Genomic DNA, 18178 nt, shown 5'->3' with positions numbered 1-18178 from the left:
GTTATGTTCCGACAAAATAACGAATACGCGGGGATGAGGTTGTAGACGTCCCACTCTTCGAAAAGTCACTGCATAAAAACAAGACGCAAGAGTCGATAAAGAGACGAATTGGACGTAAGAATCAGTCACCTTTCTTGCCATAGTTTGTGATAATATAATCCAACATTGCAACCTTGTTTTGTATTAATTTGAAGTGATATATGTTAATAAATCTTTCAGATATTCGGGTTTTTACTTTATATAAATTTGAGAATTCCCCACCATCGATTTAGAAATGGCACATTGCGTATCGAAGAAGGGGAATTCCCACACAACATTGCTCATCGCCAACAAATTCCACGTCCGCCCATTGGAACTTTCTTGTAGTTGTGTTCTATTACAAAAGCTTCATTCATGTTAAGAAGTTAAGGTAATATTAATATTGTTTTTTTACCCATAGTTAAGGTAAGTTTGTAATTATTACCAATGCATGACAATGAAAACCGTTGAGAGCTTTTTGGGGCTTGAGAAGTTGAGTTGAGAAAAACAAAAGAAAATGACATATTTTTTATTTATTTAGTTTAGACTCAGAGAGTAGACTGAGTCAAATGAAAAGCCACAAATAAAAATCACAAAATCAAAGCAATTTGCCAAAACAACGGGTAACCTGATAAAACACTTTATAAAACTAAGCTGTGTGTAACTGTAATATATTTGTGTACATTCATGTTAAATTTATAACTATAAATTGTATTATGTAGGCTAAGTACACAGTCATCCATAATAATATTTTTGAATCATTGAAACATACATATCGTGTGTGTCAAATTTTTTTAAAATTCATTTTTAATGTCTAGGTTTCCATATTGGAGAGTTCTACATCTCTTGAGTTTACAGTGAATAATCCTCTGCTGTCATAAGTGTGTTCACTGGACAAGACAAGAATCCAAGATGGCCAAAGAGAATGAAGATGTGGTTGCCACAGACTACTGTAAAAATTGGTGAGTAAATGACAAGTTTCTTGTCCTCACCTAGTCCCATTATTACTGGGGCGCTGTACTCCTTTACTTTATACTCGGTTAAGTTCTATATTTTTTAGTTTTCTTATTTTGTGATTTTCTGAAAACCAACCCAAAAGTTTGAAAAAAAACTCCAACTCCTTTGATAGTTGTTATGGACACCTCTATATTTTCAAATTTTATTTTTTATTTTGTTAATAAGAAAGCTCACATTTTAAGCAATGTACCACAGAAGACATTTTCTAATCCTTTCTTTCCCAGCATCCAAAGAATCTAATCGATGTATCCTTTTTTCTCTCCTCTCCATCCTAGCAAGCGAGACATTCCTTCGGTGAATTACATCATCCACCAAACGCATTGTTCACGCAACATAGTGCTATGCAACCAGTGCAAGGAGCCGGTACCCCGCTCAGAAATGGAGGAACACAATGACGAGTATCACGCTAAGGTGATTATCAATTAATAAAAAAGCAGTGAAACTGAAGAAGATCCATGGCTTGTACCAAACTAGTAACCATATTTCTTCCATTGTTTTGCATTCTCTTTATTTTGGGGGGTTGAACAATTTTTTTGTTTTTACTAGAGCAGGATTTGGACCTTCGGGACTAATGTGCCGCTGCCCTACCATTTGAGCCCTCTAAACCTAATGTTGGTGGATTCCCTATGTTGTCTTGGATCAAGTGATATTTCACTGTGTATGAGGATCGGACGACTGGAACGTTTAAGTTGGTCCATGGGTGGTTGCAACACTAGGGTGCTTGCATGGTGTGTGGATGTTTGATGGAGCATGAATATGAGGGATTCTTGCCAAGTTTTCTCAAGAATGTGATATTAATAATATCACGTACAAGTCCAGTTCTGAGTCAATAACAGAAACATGAGAGGATCAAGAATTTACTTTAGAGGTTCACGGACTGTTTAAACTATCAGGCAATCCCAGCTATGATTAGGCCATCCCAACCCAACCGTAAGGCACAAATTTGGGAAGTGGGAGGAACGGGATCACCTTAAGGAGATGGGACTTTTTATTTCAATATCAAGTATTGAACCAAAGGGAAACTAACTGACATTGTTGAACCTGGGAATGAAGGTCCAAATAACAAGTGTTTGTAGTTTGATGCATTCAAACCAAATTTATGTCCAAACATTTGGATGTTAAAGGAACACGTTGCCTTGGATCGGTCGAGTTGGTCTTTGAAAAGCATTTGTAACCGTTTTTTTATAAAATGCATATAGGTAGAAAAACGTAAAAGTAGAATACAATCATCCACACAAACATGCCTCGAAAATGCACGGTTTTCCTTTTACCTCGTCGACTAACACGGTCGGCCATTTATGGGAGTCAAATGTTTGACTCCCATAAATGGCCGACCGTGTAAGTTCGCACAGTAAAAGGAAAACCACGCAATTTCGAGGCAAACTTGTGTGGATCATTGTATTCTACTTTTAAAACATCTTTCCAACCATATGCATTTTATAAAAAAGGGTTAAAAAAACGCTTTTTATAGACCAACTCGTCCGATCCAAGGCAACGTGTTCCTTTAAGTTACCATAAAGCAAGGTGTACTGGGAATGGTTTGGACGACCGACAGAGTATTAATAACAGTTTTTTTAATTGTTCCCTAGGTGACTTGTAAATGTGGAGAGGCAGTGGAGAAGTGTAAACAAGAAGAACACGATGTAAGACCAACTCCTTTTCCCCGTTTTTGTTTGAGTTGTATTTTAAGATTATTAACCTTTTAAACCAATGAAATGGGCAAACCACTTTGTGGAGACACTACGGAAACTAATGAAGGTACAAGTATGTACTGTAGTGGAGTTTTATAAATTGTAGTATTTGTCCTGGTGTTTAAGAAAGTGATGAGAAATACAGATGATTTAGACTTGGAACAAAGAAATATTGACTAGAGCAGAATCTGAACCAACCACCTCCGTTTCAACTTTTCATTTTGTTACCAAGTCAATCAATATTGTTTAGAGATTTTTTTTTTTAAGTGTCTTGGTTTTTAAAGTGCATTACACAAGAAACGGAATCATGACATTCGAAGGACGAAGCAATAATGGTTAAGGACATAAGTGTCACAGCCCTGATACTTCACGACGGTAACGACGGCAATTGCCGTCGTTGCCCCTACCCATTGCCGCAGTGCCCTTCAAAAACCCCTTTTCTCATCATTGCCGCCGTGCCCATCCTCCCGAAAAAACAATTAATTCAACGATGTCCAAGTTCGGAAATAGGCCAAAAAGTCCCGATGTCTGTGTAAATTTCACGCAAAGAAATAGAACCAAATTTCACGCACGTACATGTAATGCACAACAGCAGATTTCAGGCCCGCTAGTCGTTGTTCTTGGCGTGCGAAAAAAAAATTACAAGAAACATTGAACGCTAGAGAGCGTTTCAGAACAATGCGATAGCGTGAGATTAAACGCCCTCTATTGATAAAATTACGCGAACCACCAACACACGCCTTGAGACGAAGACTCGATGTGTCTGCACATGTGAAAAATTGCATGCTTTGTACATGTAATGTACATCATGTACAGCATAGTCGTCGCGCACCGCATGCATTTATTCTGTCAACATCGTGTCAAAATGGAACAGTTACGTGGGAATTTGAGCGTCTCTACGAAAAACTACAGAACGTGCGTGACCAATAGTAGGATCCGTATGAACATAAATATTTTGTTATTGTGAAGTGTAAGATTTGTTTATTTTGTTTATTTTGTTGAGTTATATGAATGCTTTTTTTCAGTGACAGTGGGTTAGTTAGTGCATGATCATGGGTATATGAAGCAATCGTCGATTGAAATGAAAAAATCTGAGTTTTTTTTTTTTTTTTCAAATTGCCGTCATGCCCTTCCCAACTTTTTATGATTGCCGTGATGCCCTTTGAAATTTTTGAAAATTGCCTTGGTGCCCTAAATTTTAACAAAAAGTCAAGGCAAAACTGCCTTGCCCCTTAAAAGCTGAAGTATCAGGGCTGGTGTCAAGACCTGGACTCGTAGCATCACTCTGCAGAAACACAGGACCTTGAGTCCTGTGCACTAGACTATTTGGCAACAACCTCCACGAATTTGAATTTGATCAATAGTAGTATTTTCATGGACAGGATTCCTTCTTATGTTTACTTATAATCTTGAAATTTGTTTGAACATCAGGCCGAACATTGTCCCCAACGCCAAGTTCAGTGCGAATACTGTGAAATGGATATGGATCACAAAAGCTTGACTGAGCACAAAGACTTTTGCGGCAGTCGCACAGACCCCTGCCCCCTATGCAGTCGCTACATCTTCTTCCGAGACAAGGCCAGGCACGAAGAGAGCGTCTGCCAGTACCCGGAGGTCAAACCGGCGAAGCCAAACCCGGTGAAGACCTCGTTGTTGTCCTCCCTGTCTACAAACCCGCGGCAGACGAACCCGTTCGGGATCAGGTCGCTTGACTCGACAGAGGCTCTCCACCAGCAGCAAGAGCTGTTTGACCAGTTTCCTGGAGCAAGGAACAGGGGCCCCCTTGCGGCAGGAAGGGGCGGGAATGCCAGGGATATGAGGAGGGCATTCTCAGAGGAAACTGACGGCGACAGGAAGCATCGGAAAAACCATGACCGCGTCCAGAACATGATGGCAAAAAACAGGGCGAGAAGCATAGAGAAAAACGGTACGATGTTTGCATCATGTGTTGGCCTGGTGTTCTGTTTAAATGCACTTGTAGATCTGCATGGTGAATTTTCTGCAAGATTTATATTACACAAGGAAAAATGCTTCAGAATGTGCGAAGAATAAAATAATGGGAGACCTTGAGACTTAGATGGCAGCAGACTAACCAGGGCACAATTTCATAAAGTTGCTCCAGCAGAGAATATTGCTTAACTATTTTCTGCTAGGTGCTTAGCTGAAGGTGACACCGCTTAGCAGGGTTTGAAGTTGGTGGTAAAATCCATATGACCAAAGGACTATGAGTCAAGACCAGAATCAAATTGAAAAGAGACTAGAAGAAAAAAGATAACACAATTTTATCATCTAAGCTACTTTATTTTGAACAAACGCTAAGAGAAGGTTTATCTCTTCTGTTTTATGGGTGATACTCGGCAGGATTGAAAGAAATTTGTGAGAGTCAAACTCAATTTTTGAACATTACTTCGTTGAGGAGATAAAAATTATGAGTTCAAAAAAACACAAGACCTTGCCTTGATGTGAGTTTACTGGCCCAACACTGAAATCACTGGCCGGTGGTCCAGTGTTTAAATTTCAAGCCTTGCGTAATCTGTACTTGAAAACATCAAGGGTTGTTGACGACTCAACAACAACTACCCGATCCATTTATTTTTCAGAAGAGAGAGCTCTGCTTCAATCGATGGTTAACCAGGAGGACTCCGATGAGAGCCTAGCCAACCATCTAGCCCAAGATTTATACTATGATGCCACCCCCTTCCCAACGGACCACCAATTCCAGAGTGCCGGCCTGGATTTCTCGGACAATGTCGGCATCCATGGAATCATGAAAGATGGCTACGGCATTCCGGCCATTAACACCTTCAGAGATCAATTTTCAGGTAAGAGCAAGGCCCAGATTCATAGATCTGCTTAAAGGCAGTGGACACTATTGGTAATTACTCAAAATAGTTGTTAGCATAAAATCTTACTTGATAACGAGTATAATGGGTAGAGGTTGATAGTATAAAGTAATTTTCCACGAATTTGATTTCGAGACCTCAGAACTAGATTTTGAGGTCTCGAAATCAAGCATGTGAAAGCACACAACTTCTTGTGACAAGGGTGTTTTTTCTTTCATAGTTATCTCGCAACTTCGACGATCATTTGAGATAAAATTTTCACAGGTTTGTTATTTTATGCATATGTTGAGATACACCAAGTTAGAAGACTTGTCTTTGACAATTACCAATAGTGTCCAGTGTCTTTTATCAGAAAATGATGCAGAACAATTTTCTGCTTAGCAGGAATGAGCAGGATACCAGTCACAAATTGTACTTGTGACATGGAAGATTGGCTGGTAACCATATTCTGGTCAGCAAACATTTGGTTGTGCTTAGCTAGTTTTTTCTGCCTTAGGAGCTCTATGAAATTGGGCCCTGGTGTTTTGTTTTTATGCTTGTTGTTATTAAATTTGATCCCCCTGGGGGAATTTTTTCGAAAAGGGAACAACAGTAGCAAGTCCCCTTCACTGTGCTTGCAAAATAATGTGCACGTGTGGAAGTGTCGTGGTCGAGCGGTTGAGAGCACCGAATTCAATCTCTGTTGTTTCCGATCAGCAGAGTGTGGGTGTGAATCCCCCAGTCATTGACATTTGTGTCCTTAAGCAAGACACTTTACCATTGCTTCGTCCTTCGGGTGGGACGTAAAGCCGTTGGTCCCATGTGTTGTGTAACGCATGTAAAAGATCCCAGTGCACTTGCCCAAAAGGGAAGGGGTTCACCCCGGTGTTCCTGGCTGTGGCTGCTGTATGCTCCGGAGCACCTTCTAAACCCTTGTAAGGTGCTACATAATTGGGTCTCAGAATTCATAACTTCAATAACCTATCTTTCTGAAAGTGTGTATATACTCAGCGCCTTGAGTACCTTGTTGGTATGTGCGCTATATAAGACTTCAATATTATTATTAACTGTAACTCAAGAAGGACTTGGAAAATATCAATGGTTAAGAGGCTGATCAACCCAACATTCAAGGACAGAGGACTAAGCCACTATAGTGTGCCCTATTTTTTTAAACAATTTTTGTTTAAAATATGTTTTTTTGTTCTTTCTTCAATTTACTTCCTTATCATCCCATTTAAAGGTATTTTTCATTTATGTTTTATCCTTTGTTTTTGCCCTTGAATGTGTATTTGACTAAGCGCATTTGTTATATTTTCATTGCTGTTTTATTTGTATGTACTTTGTTGTTGTTTATGTTTCAATTTATTTTGCTCTTTAGGACCAGCTGGAGAGGGGATTCCTCTAGACAGGAACTTTGTTTCTTATAGGGATCCCTTCAGACTTAATTTGTTTTCTTTCTTTTTCCCTGTTTTTTAATTGCTTATCTTATAGAGTTTTAACCGCAAAATGAAACAATTTTAAAAATAAAAATATGAAGAGAGTTAGAGTGGCTAAAAGAGGAATAATTTAATTAGTATCAGGTATGAATTAATACACCTACATTTGGTCGTCTGTCCTTTTAGTCCCTTGTCTTTGTGGGTCTTACGCAGTGTTACGTCTGTCCATAGGTTAGGGTTCAAAAGCCAAGGCTTCACCCAACTTTAAGTTTTGCCCATTGACTTGTTAATAATTTTGGCTACTGTTTATATCTGCTATAGGGCTACTGTTAATACTTATGAAAACACCAATGATGTATTATATCTTTTGAGGGCAATACCAAAATAAACGTTATTGAATTGGATGGGAAAGATGGTTTGCATTAAGCGTCACCAACTGCCATATTTGATATAAACAATGCAAATTTGCATTCGTGCACAGCTCTTAGCCAATGACAGCCTTGCACATCAAATATGGCGGTCGAAGAAATCCATCTATTGAATGTTTATGACCGTTAATATCCGTCCATTTGCTTTTTCTTCATCACAACTCTAGATCTAACTCTACCTTGTGAATTCTGTATGCAACAAATACCAGTTGAGAGTCTCATAGAACACCAGGTAGGTCTCAACGAATATAAATAAAATAAATGAGCTCCTATTGACCCATTTCACCTGACATCATCATCAGAAAAATCTTGAATGCGCCGTACTGGTGGGCAATTTCACTGTGCGTTTTCATATAACTCTATGCATAGAGTTTGCTGTGCGTTATGCACTGAAGCGACGCGGCGTTAATACACGTAAACCTAACTGCACCAACATGGTGAGCGTGGCATCAGTCACCGCGTGTGACGCGCGTGCAAGGGGTCAATATAGTGTCTAATGGCTGGGCAGTTTAAAGCATCAAATTCAAGCTCTGATGGTACAGTGATCAGTATGTTGAGCATCGTTTTCTCAACATATCCCTACAAAATTGTTTTCCCATTGCTCTCTGTGTGGTAACATATCTAGTATGTGCATTAGTCACACACAGGTACTATCTGCTAAACTCGTTGTTTTGGGAGTAAAGTTACATCAACAAATTTGTTGGCCAAGACATGAATCCCTACTCGCTGTGCATAAAGATGTTTGTAATATAATTTTCCTGTAGAAGTTCCAGTTTGTTAGTCGTCACGTTTTTGTTGAGACAATTTAAGTGAAAAATCATAGAGCAATTTTTTTTCAGGAGAGTTGCGTAAATCTGTTGTTCATGCTAAAATAATTTTCGTCTCACTGCAAAAAGAAATTATATTTGTGAAATTGTGTTTCTCCTTTCTCAAAAACTACTTCACCTCAGCAAGTAGTATTTTAAGGGAAGCTTTCTATCATCATCATTTTTAAACCATCTAAGTTTAATGTAAATCTGTGGTGTATTGCGTCATACAAAAAGTACCAAACCCTTAATGCGGATGTGTCACCTTCAATGTGCACAACACTAAGCTTGGGCGATACCACGATATTATCGAATATCGCGATATTAATTTGGAAACGATTACGATGTCGGATCAATTTGGTTTTAATCGAAATATCGGTATATCGCGATTCGATCAAGTATCGCAATATCGCGATGTATTTCCTAGCTGAGACATCTTGCACCCCATAGGTTTGGAGTAAAACCAGAAGAATATGTCATTAGAGCACCTCTCTTATGCTATGACTGTCTCTTCTACAACTTTCACTGGGAGTTTGAAGACTGATGATGTCAAATTTAATTAATCGCGATTATATTGAATATCGCGACATATTGTCGGCGATATATCGTGAATAAAATAAATCGATATCACCCAAGCTTACACAACACTATAACACACAGGTACATTGACTCTCAAATGGCACAATCAAGACTAATAAGTGTGATGATGCCCTCAGGTGGATTGGGATCAATAAATACGTAGTTGTTGACCATGTTTGCCATCTATATACATTTGTAGCATTCTCCTTATTTATGTTTTTCATTTGTAGACTGGTTGCCGGCCGGACATTTCTTGCCATCCGATACCAGACTCGTCTCTGGCCAATAACAGTCGTCAGAGGAGTCATCACCAGAGTCATCCGCCTCAGCCGCCCTCTGACACCTTAAATAACCTGGGATATGGGTCTTTGCCTTCAGGGTAACTACCAAACAGTTACTTTACTCTTTGTGTTTTACCCATACACCATACCCTCTGACACCTTAAATAACCTGGGATCTAGGTCTTTGCCGTCAGGGTAACTACCAAACAGTTACTTTACTCTTTGTGATTTATCCATACACCATACCCTCTGACACTTTAAATAACCTGGGATCTAGGTCTTTGCCGTCAGGGTAACTACCAAACAGATACTTTACTCTTTGTGATTTATCCATACACCATACCCTCTGACACCTTAAATAACCTGGGATATAGGTCTTTGCCTTCAGGGTAACTACCAAACAGTTACTTTTATCTTTGTGTTTTACCCATACGCCATTTATATATACACCAGAGCATACTGTTATACATACATAAATATACACGTACATGTAAGGCGTTTATAAGGCTGTTACATCATGTTGACCTGGCAGTTTCCGGTTCAAATCTCACTGTAGAAAGTTGTTCTTAAAAAAAAATCAGAAAATTGTGGAAGTCGCATGGCCGAGCATTTAAGAGTGTGGGTTCGAGTCCCGGTTGGACACCTGTGTCCTTAAGCTTTGTCCTTCGGATGGGACATAGATTTTGTTAAGGTATTTTAATACCTGATCATTAAAATGATCATTGTTTTTTTCTTTTCTTTTTCTGTGTAGGTACTCAAGTAGTTCCTTCGGCCAGCAAGACAACTCCCAAGGTTACATGGATGACAATCTTACCATGTTACCATGTGAGTTCTGTGATGTACTATTACCAGCTGACGCCATTCCCATGCATCAGGTAGGTTCCAAATACAATCCCAACATTGACACTTTTAGCCCGACTTGTTTAAAGGCAGTGGACACAATGGGAGACTTTCTGGGACGATAGAGGGCAGCAGACTTACCGGGTAAATCCATTGTTCTCAGAATTATGCGCATGTTCAGAACTACGTAAACAGCCTTCACAGTTGGTGTATCTCAACATATGCACAAAGTAACAAACCTGTGAAAATTTGAGCTCAATCGGTCATCGAACTTGCGAGATAATAACTGAAAGAAAAAAACAACCTTGTCACACGTGTGCGTTTATATGGTTGATTTTAAGACCTCTAAGTTCTAAATCTGAGGTCTTGAAATCAAATTTGTGGAAAATTACTTCTTTCTTGAAAACTATGGCACTTCAGTTGGAGCCATTTCTCACAATGTTTTATACCATCAACCTCTCCCCATTACTCGTCACCAAGAAAGGTTTTATGCTAATAATTATTTTGAGTAATTAACAATAGTGTCCACTGCCTTTAAGCTTTAGATCATCATCAGGGCTGTAGCTAGACCAATTTTAGTGGTGGGCAATAAATCAAACTTCCACGAAGTCCACCAAGGGCGAGCCGATCAACAAAATTATCCATGTTTAATTTCAGGCAAGCTTCAGGCATGATGCCAAGTTTCCAAACTATTCATGTTATGGGGCCCTGCAATAGTTGAATGGCCTTTTGACTTTGTTCTATCTCTATGACATTTGATACTCTGTGTCACAGATCAATGCACAGTGAACAATATTTGGATTCGTTTTAGGGGAAATCTGTGCTGGGCAGCACAATGTATTTTGCACGGAGTGCTGAGCAAAAACATTGTGAGTCCAGGGCAGCCAGCCAGCATAGCCCATTGCCTACCAATATTGTGGCATGACCGGCACCTCCGAACAAAGATATTGACAAATTAGGGAGATAGCTCAGTGCCATTACGATAATTCAGAAGTCAAAGGTCTCGTAAATTTGTTGTTGTTCAACGCAAAAATAAATATGATAGTTCAAGAATGAAATCCTAAACCTAATGTCGTGTTCCGATATTTTGTTCTACCTTTGTTTACTCCCCATTGACAAGGTCAACTGTGTTGAAAATCGCACTGAGACTCCTTTACCTGCGACCTTTGACACAGCCCCAGGGGCGTACCCCACCCAGAGGGGTGGAGCAGTAGAGAGTCTGATTCGTCCAAATCCACAGAGAGGACAACGACCTCAAGACTTTGCTGCTCTCAACATACCCAAGAAATATCCAGAGCAACATCCAGTAATTGGTATGAAACAATATTTCTGACAATTTTTTTCTTCTTTGAAAGGGATTTGCTGATAAATTTGACTCTCAGTATTAAAGGGAAAATATACCGTAGGTTTTTGAGACAGTCTGAGTGTTTTAATCCTAATATAAATGTAGAATAGGTTTAGTGCCCTCTTGTGATAATATTTGGCCAGCTGTCCTAATTTTCAACAGTGGACTTGTATAGCGCCCTCTCACCCTGTATGTCATTTTCTACTTTTGTTCCAACATCCAAAACTCTGGGTGTTTGTTACGCTAGAAACACATGCCTGGTGTTGCTTTTTTTAATGAAAGTTTTTTCCTTTTGTTTTGAAGACCCCAGCGTAGATGACGACGATGATGAAGATGATGATGTTGACGTCATCCCAGTCAAGATGGATAAATCCAGCTCCCTATCCCATTCCCAATACCCTCGTAAGGCGCACCACATGGCCCCTACCTTCCAGCAGCAGAGAACACACCCGCTCGGCCAGTCACCAGCAGATAAATACGTCCATAGGGGCAATAGAGGGGGCAATAGAGGGGGCCATGGCAGACCCTCTGCATTAGTCACTGGTCATTCTATTGAGGGAGCTGTTCCCAAACCAAAGACAAATAATACTGGTAGGTTGTCAACCTCTTACTGTCTGACCATTCAATGTTGAAGTTTTTATAAATCCTTTTCATCTAACGCCAGTGATCTGTTTAAAGACACTGGACACCTTGGTGAATTGTCAATAGTCTTCTCTCTTGGTGTATCTCAACATATGCAAAAAATAACAAGCCTGTGAAAATTTGAACTCAATTGATCGTAGAAGTTGCAAGATAATAATGGGAGAAAAAACACCCTTGTCACACAAAGTTGTGTGCTTTCAGATGCTTGATTTCGGGACCGCAAATTCTAAATCTGAGGTCTCAAAATCAAGTTCGTGGAAAATTACTTCTTGCTCAAAAAACTACACTACTTCAGTTTTAAACTACGTTTTAAACTATCAACAGCTCTCTATTGTTCATGACCAAGTAATTTTTTATGCTAACCATTATTTTGAGTAATTACCAATAGTGTCCAGTGCCTTTAACTCTAAAAGTACAGAAGGAAACGGGTATTTGTGGCTTTTTTTAATGCTCTTTAATTTTCTTGCATTCAATCTGGTTGCAGCTGGTCAGTCGAGGCACTTTGAACAGCGCCCTCAGAGTAAGAGCAGTACCAAGGTACAGGAGACCCTGAAGTCGCTGTGCGACACCCCGGTCTTACTTGACGGAGAAGAGGAGCTCAATAACGTGGTCGGTGGCCGGCTGAATTCAAGACTTGGAGGAGGTGAGCAGGACTCATACCCGCCGGGACACAACCGTACTAAATGTGAGTAAAGAAAATTGAGTCGGCACTCGCCGTGATTCACAGATTCTGGATTTCGGAATATAGATGGATTGCACATGACATTATGACTGACCAACATCTTTGATGAAAAGTGCACGGGTGAAAGGCTATCATTTGCTGAGCGCATACACGCATGCCTTTTTCCATTGTTTATCATCAAATTATGGCGATCATGGCGCTATATGCAATCTATGTAAAGACAAACAATGTTGGCAGCCCATCCATGTTCGTATGCCACATTTGTAAAACAAAGGTTTGGAATCAGGGTTACATAATACCTCCAGACAGAGATTTTACAAGGCATGTTTTCCAGAACCTGATGACACTTGAAGATATAATGATGGTGCGGGTGATGAAAAAGTTCTTCCATGAAAGTTGAAGAAATAAGGGGGCGCCGAAGTTGATGGAGACTTGAGGTGGTATGAAACAGTTCCTTGTTCTTGATCAGGGGACAGAATGACTGTTTTGAAACAAACAGTTAAAATGCAGAGACAAAAAAAATAATTGAAGTTACGCTGTCCTGCTAACTCTCTTGAATTAGGATCTGCCTAGTGCAACAATCAGTCTTTTCTCTTAGAAACTTATAGAATCAATCTTAAGCCTAGTATTTCAAGAGTAAAGTCAACTTTGTCTAGAGCAGGACGTCAGGGGATGAGTATACAATTATTGTGTTGATAAAGTTAGGCTTGGGCAATCCAATGCAGATATCCGACAGAGGCAAAAAGCACAAACAGGAGAAAGTATGAGGGTCAATTTTTACAACTTTCCTCTGTCGAAGTCCATGCAAGTGGGCAAGTCTAAAATTAATCCTAATGCCATTCAAAATATAAAATAAACTCAAGTGTAATTCTTAATACTAAAACCTATAGCTATTTTAACAAGAACAAAACCATGTAAATGATTAACAGTCAAGGATTAATACTTAAAGGCCAAACAAGGAAGGACATATTATTGAGCAATGACTCATTGCTACCAATGAAATAAGGATTGTAGATCTTGGTTAGATGAGCTATTTAACACAAGAATCGCTTTCACTTTCAGGAACAATTACATACCAAAAAGTTAATGGGTAAACTTTCCAGTCCTAACCCCCCCCCCCAAATTTTTATTTATTAATAATGCAAATGATTAAAAGCAAACAAGGAATTAACATCAACAAGCAACCAAAGAGCAAAACTATGAGCACAAGAATTACTATATAAAAAATTTCAGTTTCAGTTAATTAAAAGAAAGATAAATGCATAAAACTGAAATCAGTGAAACTTGTAATGACAAAACTATTCCTTGTATCTTGCCATCAAAAGTAACATCTCTAATTTGTTTCGTATAATCAACAGTTGGAAGAAACCAAATCAATCAATCAATAAAACTCCTAGACTTTTGAAATCTCTGGTCTTGGAAAAACCAAGGAAAATGTGGAGACTATAAGGAAATTAAAGTGTAGCTTTCTATTGTCAAGTAAATTGACTTTAAATTGAAGAAGCTTTCAAACTTTCATGGGGTGATGCAACCTTGATTACAAATTGCAGTGCATCTCAAAAAGTGTACAAAGGAAATGATAACTTTGCATGAATTCTTAAGCCATGATATCAAATAGTACTGAATTGTTATCTTTCTCATAATACACTATTAATGCCGACATTAAAGCAGCATTACATACATTGTATCTCAGCATCCATTAACTTTGTGTGTGCATCCTGGCAGCAAATTGCGTCACAGTACCTTGTAAAGCATAACATGGTGCTATCAAAACTAGGTCTCATAATTCAAGCGTAGTCCCACATCCGGCAGGAAATACTGTATGCTACAGCGCCAGGAGCGTCACTGGGTGACGGACATGTGCGCAATATAAGAAGCCACAATTATTATTATTTTTATTAAGGTGATACATGTGAACTTGTATTTAGCATCAATGCTATTTTGGAAGATACAACCTTATTCCACCAACACGATGACATGGCTAACTCAAGTCAACTTGTCAATAAGTAAAATTTGTAAATGGATGGGACAGTATCAGAACCCGAGCATTGCTCATTATTGACTATCTGTGAGCCCCAACTACTGTGTACAGTTTCGGGTGTGGTAGTTGAAGTGTACCAAATCGCTTCTCGTCTTTGTCTTAATCAACAGCGTCTAAAGCCAATCTGTCATCATTCGGCCCATCAGGTGTAGAGACCGATAATCAAACTGCTGCCCCTTTCCAAACTCGTTCTTCTCTGGCTTACAACAATCTTCCTCCACAACCCCTCGCAGGGGCAAGACAGAAGATGTCGTCAAGAAAACCGAACAACAGCAGAAGCAGCGGTCATGGAGATGGTTACGATCCAAGCTTTGCTAGAGGGGAGAGCCAGACCAAGGGCAGGGAGAGGTTTGGTCACAGTGGTAACTCTAGAAGGGCAAAGTGAGTCTATTTTTTCAAATATAAAATATGGGATTATTAATAATATCGATATCATTGATGAATTTAAGATTTAATAGATGTTAAATTTGCATCGGCAATAGAGAATATTTATTTTGGGTTTTACTCATATACACCGATGTGCGTGTATACTCAGTACTTTCTAGAGTCCTGTGTCAAAACATCACAGGCATATTACTCGGGGTGGGATTCGAACCCACGACCCTTGCATTCTAGAGCAGTGTCTTACCAACTAGAGATTGTCCGGTAGCTAGAGGCAGTTCGAATCCTATGTTTTGGCAGCGGGTACTGCATTGATATAATTGATGGTAAATTTGCATCGGGAATTTAAGATTGCTGTAAAGTCGTACTTATTTAACATTTAATTTCATGCATTTTTGTTTGAAACCTAGTACATCTTGTATTTGTATTTCGTTGTTTTTTTTTCTATTTCTCCACAATCACAATGTGTTCTGCGTTTATAAGTGTAAAAACAAAATAAATAAAAAACTTTATTGCATCCTCATTGTTATAACTTACAGACAGCCATTGGCTTCAACAACGGTGGCCTTTGACCCAAATGGCCTTAACCAATCAACAGCGCTACAAGTAAAAGGGGAGTCACCCATTCCACGAACGTCCAATCAGAAATCATCTCAAAAGGTAAAACATTCTTACTATTCATTGTGGCTGTTGATTTGCATAATTAAGGGAATCAATGTGTGGTGAAGAGGTTTTCAACTAGTGGTCTAATCACAACGAGGCCTGGTTCTTGATAATTTTACCGAGACGAAGTTGAGGTAAATTATAAATTTTGGACGATCAACTGGTATTTTTTTTTAATTTGGCCTAATACGTCATAGAATTATCCTCTCCCCTCCAGACTAAATGACCCAATACCCTACCTGCCTTTGTGGTATTGGACTTCCTTTGTTAATATTGGCCTGCCTTTGGTAAATTGGCATGCCTTTATAATAATGGCCTGCATTTGTTAATATTTGCCTGCCTTTGTGAGTTCACCTTCCCTTGGTAATTCCCCCTTTGCACAATTGTACACAAGGTGACCTTAATACCAAAATGTTAAACAGTCTTTCCTGGGACCAGTTTCGTAGAGCTGAAAAATAATTGCAACGGAAAAGCAATGGAGAACTTTTGATAGCATAAAACATTGTGAGAAACAGCTCCCTCTGATGAAGTACATTGATTTTGAGAAAAAAGGTAATTTCTCTCTCAAATATTAAAAGACTTCATGTACCTATTTATACTCCTTGGTGAACTGTAGAGAATAACCTAATACAACTATACTACAAAGCATCTTCCTCAAGAACACAAGTGTCATGACCGGGATTCGAACCATACTCCGGTGACTAAACCACCAGAACTTGAGTTTGATCCTCTAAAACACTCAACCATGTTACACTTTATATACCATTTATAGTAAAGAGTCTGGCCAAGGACCCAAGTGTCATGACAGCGATTCGAACCCACACTCCGGTGACTAAACCACCAGAACTTGAGTTTGATCCTCTAAAACACTCAACCATGTTACACTTTATATACCATTTATAGTAAAGAGTCTGGCCAAGGACACAAGTGTCATGACCGGGATTCGAACCATACTCTGGTGACTAAACCACCAAAACTTGAGTTTGATCCTCTAAAACACTCAACCATGTTACACTTTATAAACCATTTATAGTAAAGAGTCTGGCCAAGGACACAAGTGTCATGACAGGGATTTGAACCCACACTCCGGTGACTTAACCACCAGAACTTGAGTTTGATCCTCTAAAACACTCAACCATGTTACACCTTATAAACCATTTATAGTAAAGAGTCTGGCCAAGGACACAAGTGTCATGACCGGGATTCGAACCATACTCTGGTGACTAAACCACCAAAACTTGAGTTTGATCCTCTAAAACACTCAACCATGTTACACTTTATAAACCATTTATAGTAAAGAGTCTGGCCAAGGACACAAGTGTCATGACCGGGATTCGAACCATACTCCGGTGACTAAACCACCAAAACTTGTGTTTGATGCTCTAAACCACTCGGCCATGAAACAACACCCCACCTACATGTACCCTAACCGGTCAGACACAGATTATGGATTGCGCGGTGTTTCCCAATATCTGTGATGTAACATGTCTGTGATCTATGTCTATGATCTAATTTTGTACACCTTGGGTGAATGCCATTGTACTCCACTGACATATATATATCCATTATCTGATACTATTTGTTCCCACAGAGGAGACCAGCCGCACCGAGGCAGAATACGAGACATCGCGATGACGCAATGCCGTAAAGGTCACTGTACAGTCAGCGCACTTCAACACTGGACCAAAGTAACAAGGAGCTTAAAAAGTATGTTCATATCTTCTGTAATTTAGTAGTCAACGCATAAAGAGTCAACAAAGTTGTGTAAAAATATAAAAGGAAAAGTTTAAAGGAACCTTTAAGAATTGGTAAGAAAAGAACTTGTATATGATCACAGATTTACATCAAACTTAAACGGGCTTTGATGATAGTAGAAAACATCCCTTGAAATATTTCTGTCTGAAATGTCATATTTGATGAGAAATAAATTAAACTAATTTCCCGTTTGGTGGTTTTCGCTCAGTGAATGGTTTATTAATTTTAACGAAAATCGATGTCATGCAAAATGTGTAATTATAATATTTTAACAATTTTCTGGTGACACAGATGGCCGATCGATCTCAAACTTCTACAGGTTTGTCAGTTTTATGGTGGGTTACATTAAGTGATTACACTGCCTGCCAGCAACTGTTTTGTTAGCAGAAACCAATTCTGTAATATTCCTTTAAGGTTGTCAGAAAGGACATTCGTATCAATCCTCAAAATATACTAGATAAATCATAAGCATAATGGTGTTAATAGTAGTAATTACACAAATTTATAAAGAAATTTTTTCCCAAAAAATGCAAGTGCAGTATAATAGAGCTTTATGTGAACATGAAGTGATGAAAAATTTAACGATTAAAATGAAGTTTGGGAACAGGATGGCAAATACTGATTAGATCGTATTGAATAACCTCTTTGCTGCTATGAAAGTCGCCATCTTGTAGGGCAAACAGTATGCACGTCTAAACGCGAACATCAAAGAAACACGCAGCACGCAGCGTTCCCGGTAGGATTTTTTACA

At 39.0% G+C, this 18178-nt stretch overlaps 1 protein-coding gene across 1 annotated transcript; it reads left to right on the top strand.

Moving 5' to 3' along the window:
• Positions 1–41: 41 nt before the first annotated feature.
• LOC117290348 lies at positions 42–17511 on the top strand. Its single transcript, XM_033771690.1, has 15 exons — positions 42–114; positions 837–980; positions 1311–1446; positions 2625–2678; positions 4158–4653; positions 5327–5548; positions 7580–7644; positions 9028–9176; positions 9830–9953; positions 11039–11231; positions 11567–11854; positions 12390–12590; positions 14739–15009; positions 15549–15669; positions 17264–17511. Exons 2-15 carry the CDS (start codon positions 931–933, stop codon positions 17318–17320), a joined length of 2427 nt encoding a protein of 808 aa, XP_033627581.1. The 5' UTR covers positions 42–114; positions 837–930; the 3' UTR covers positions 17321–17511.
• Positions 17512–18178: the final 667 nt, after the last annotated feature.

Source organism: Asterias rubens, chromosome 5 (assembly GCF_902459465.1).
Source record: "Asterias rubens chromosome 5, eAstRub1.3, whole genome shotgun sequence".
NCBI lineage: Eukaryota > Metazoa > Echinodermata > Asteroidea > Forcipulatida > Asteriidae > Asterias > Asterias rubens.
Note: the sequence above shows the minus strand (reverse complement) of the source record. Positions and strands in the feature narration are given on the sequence as shown.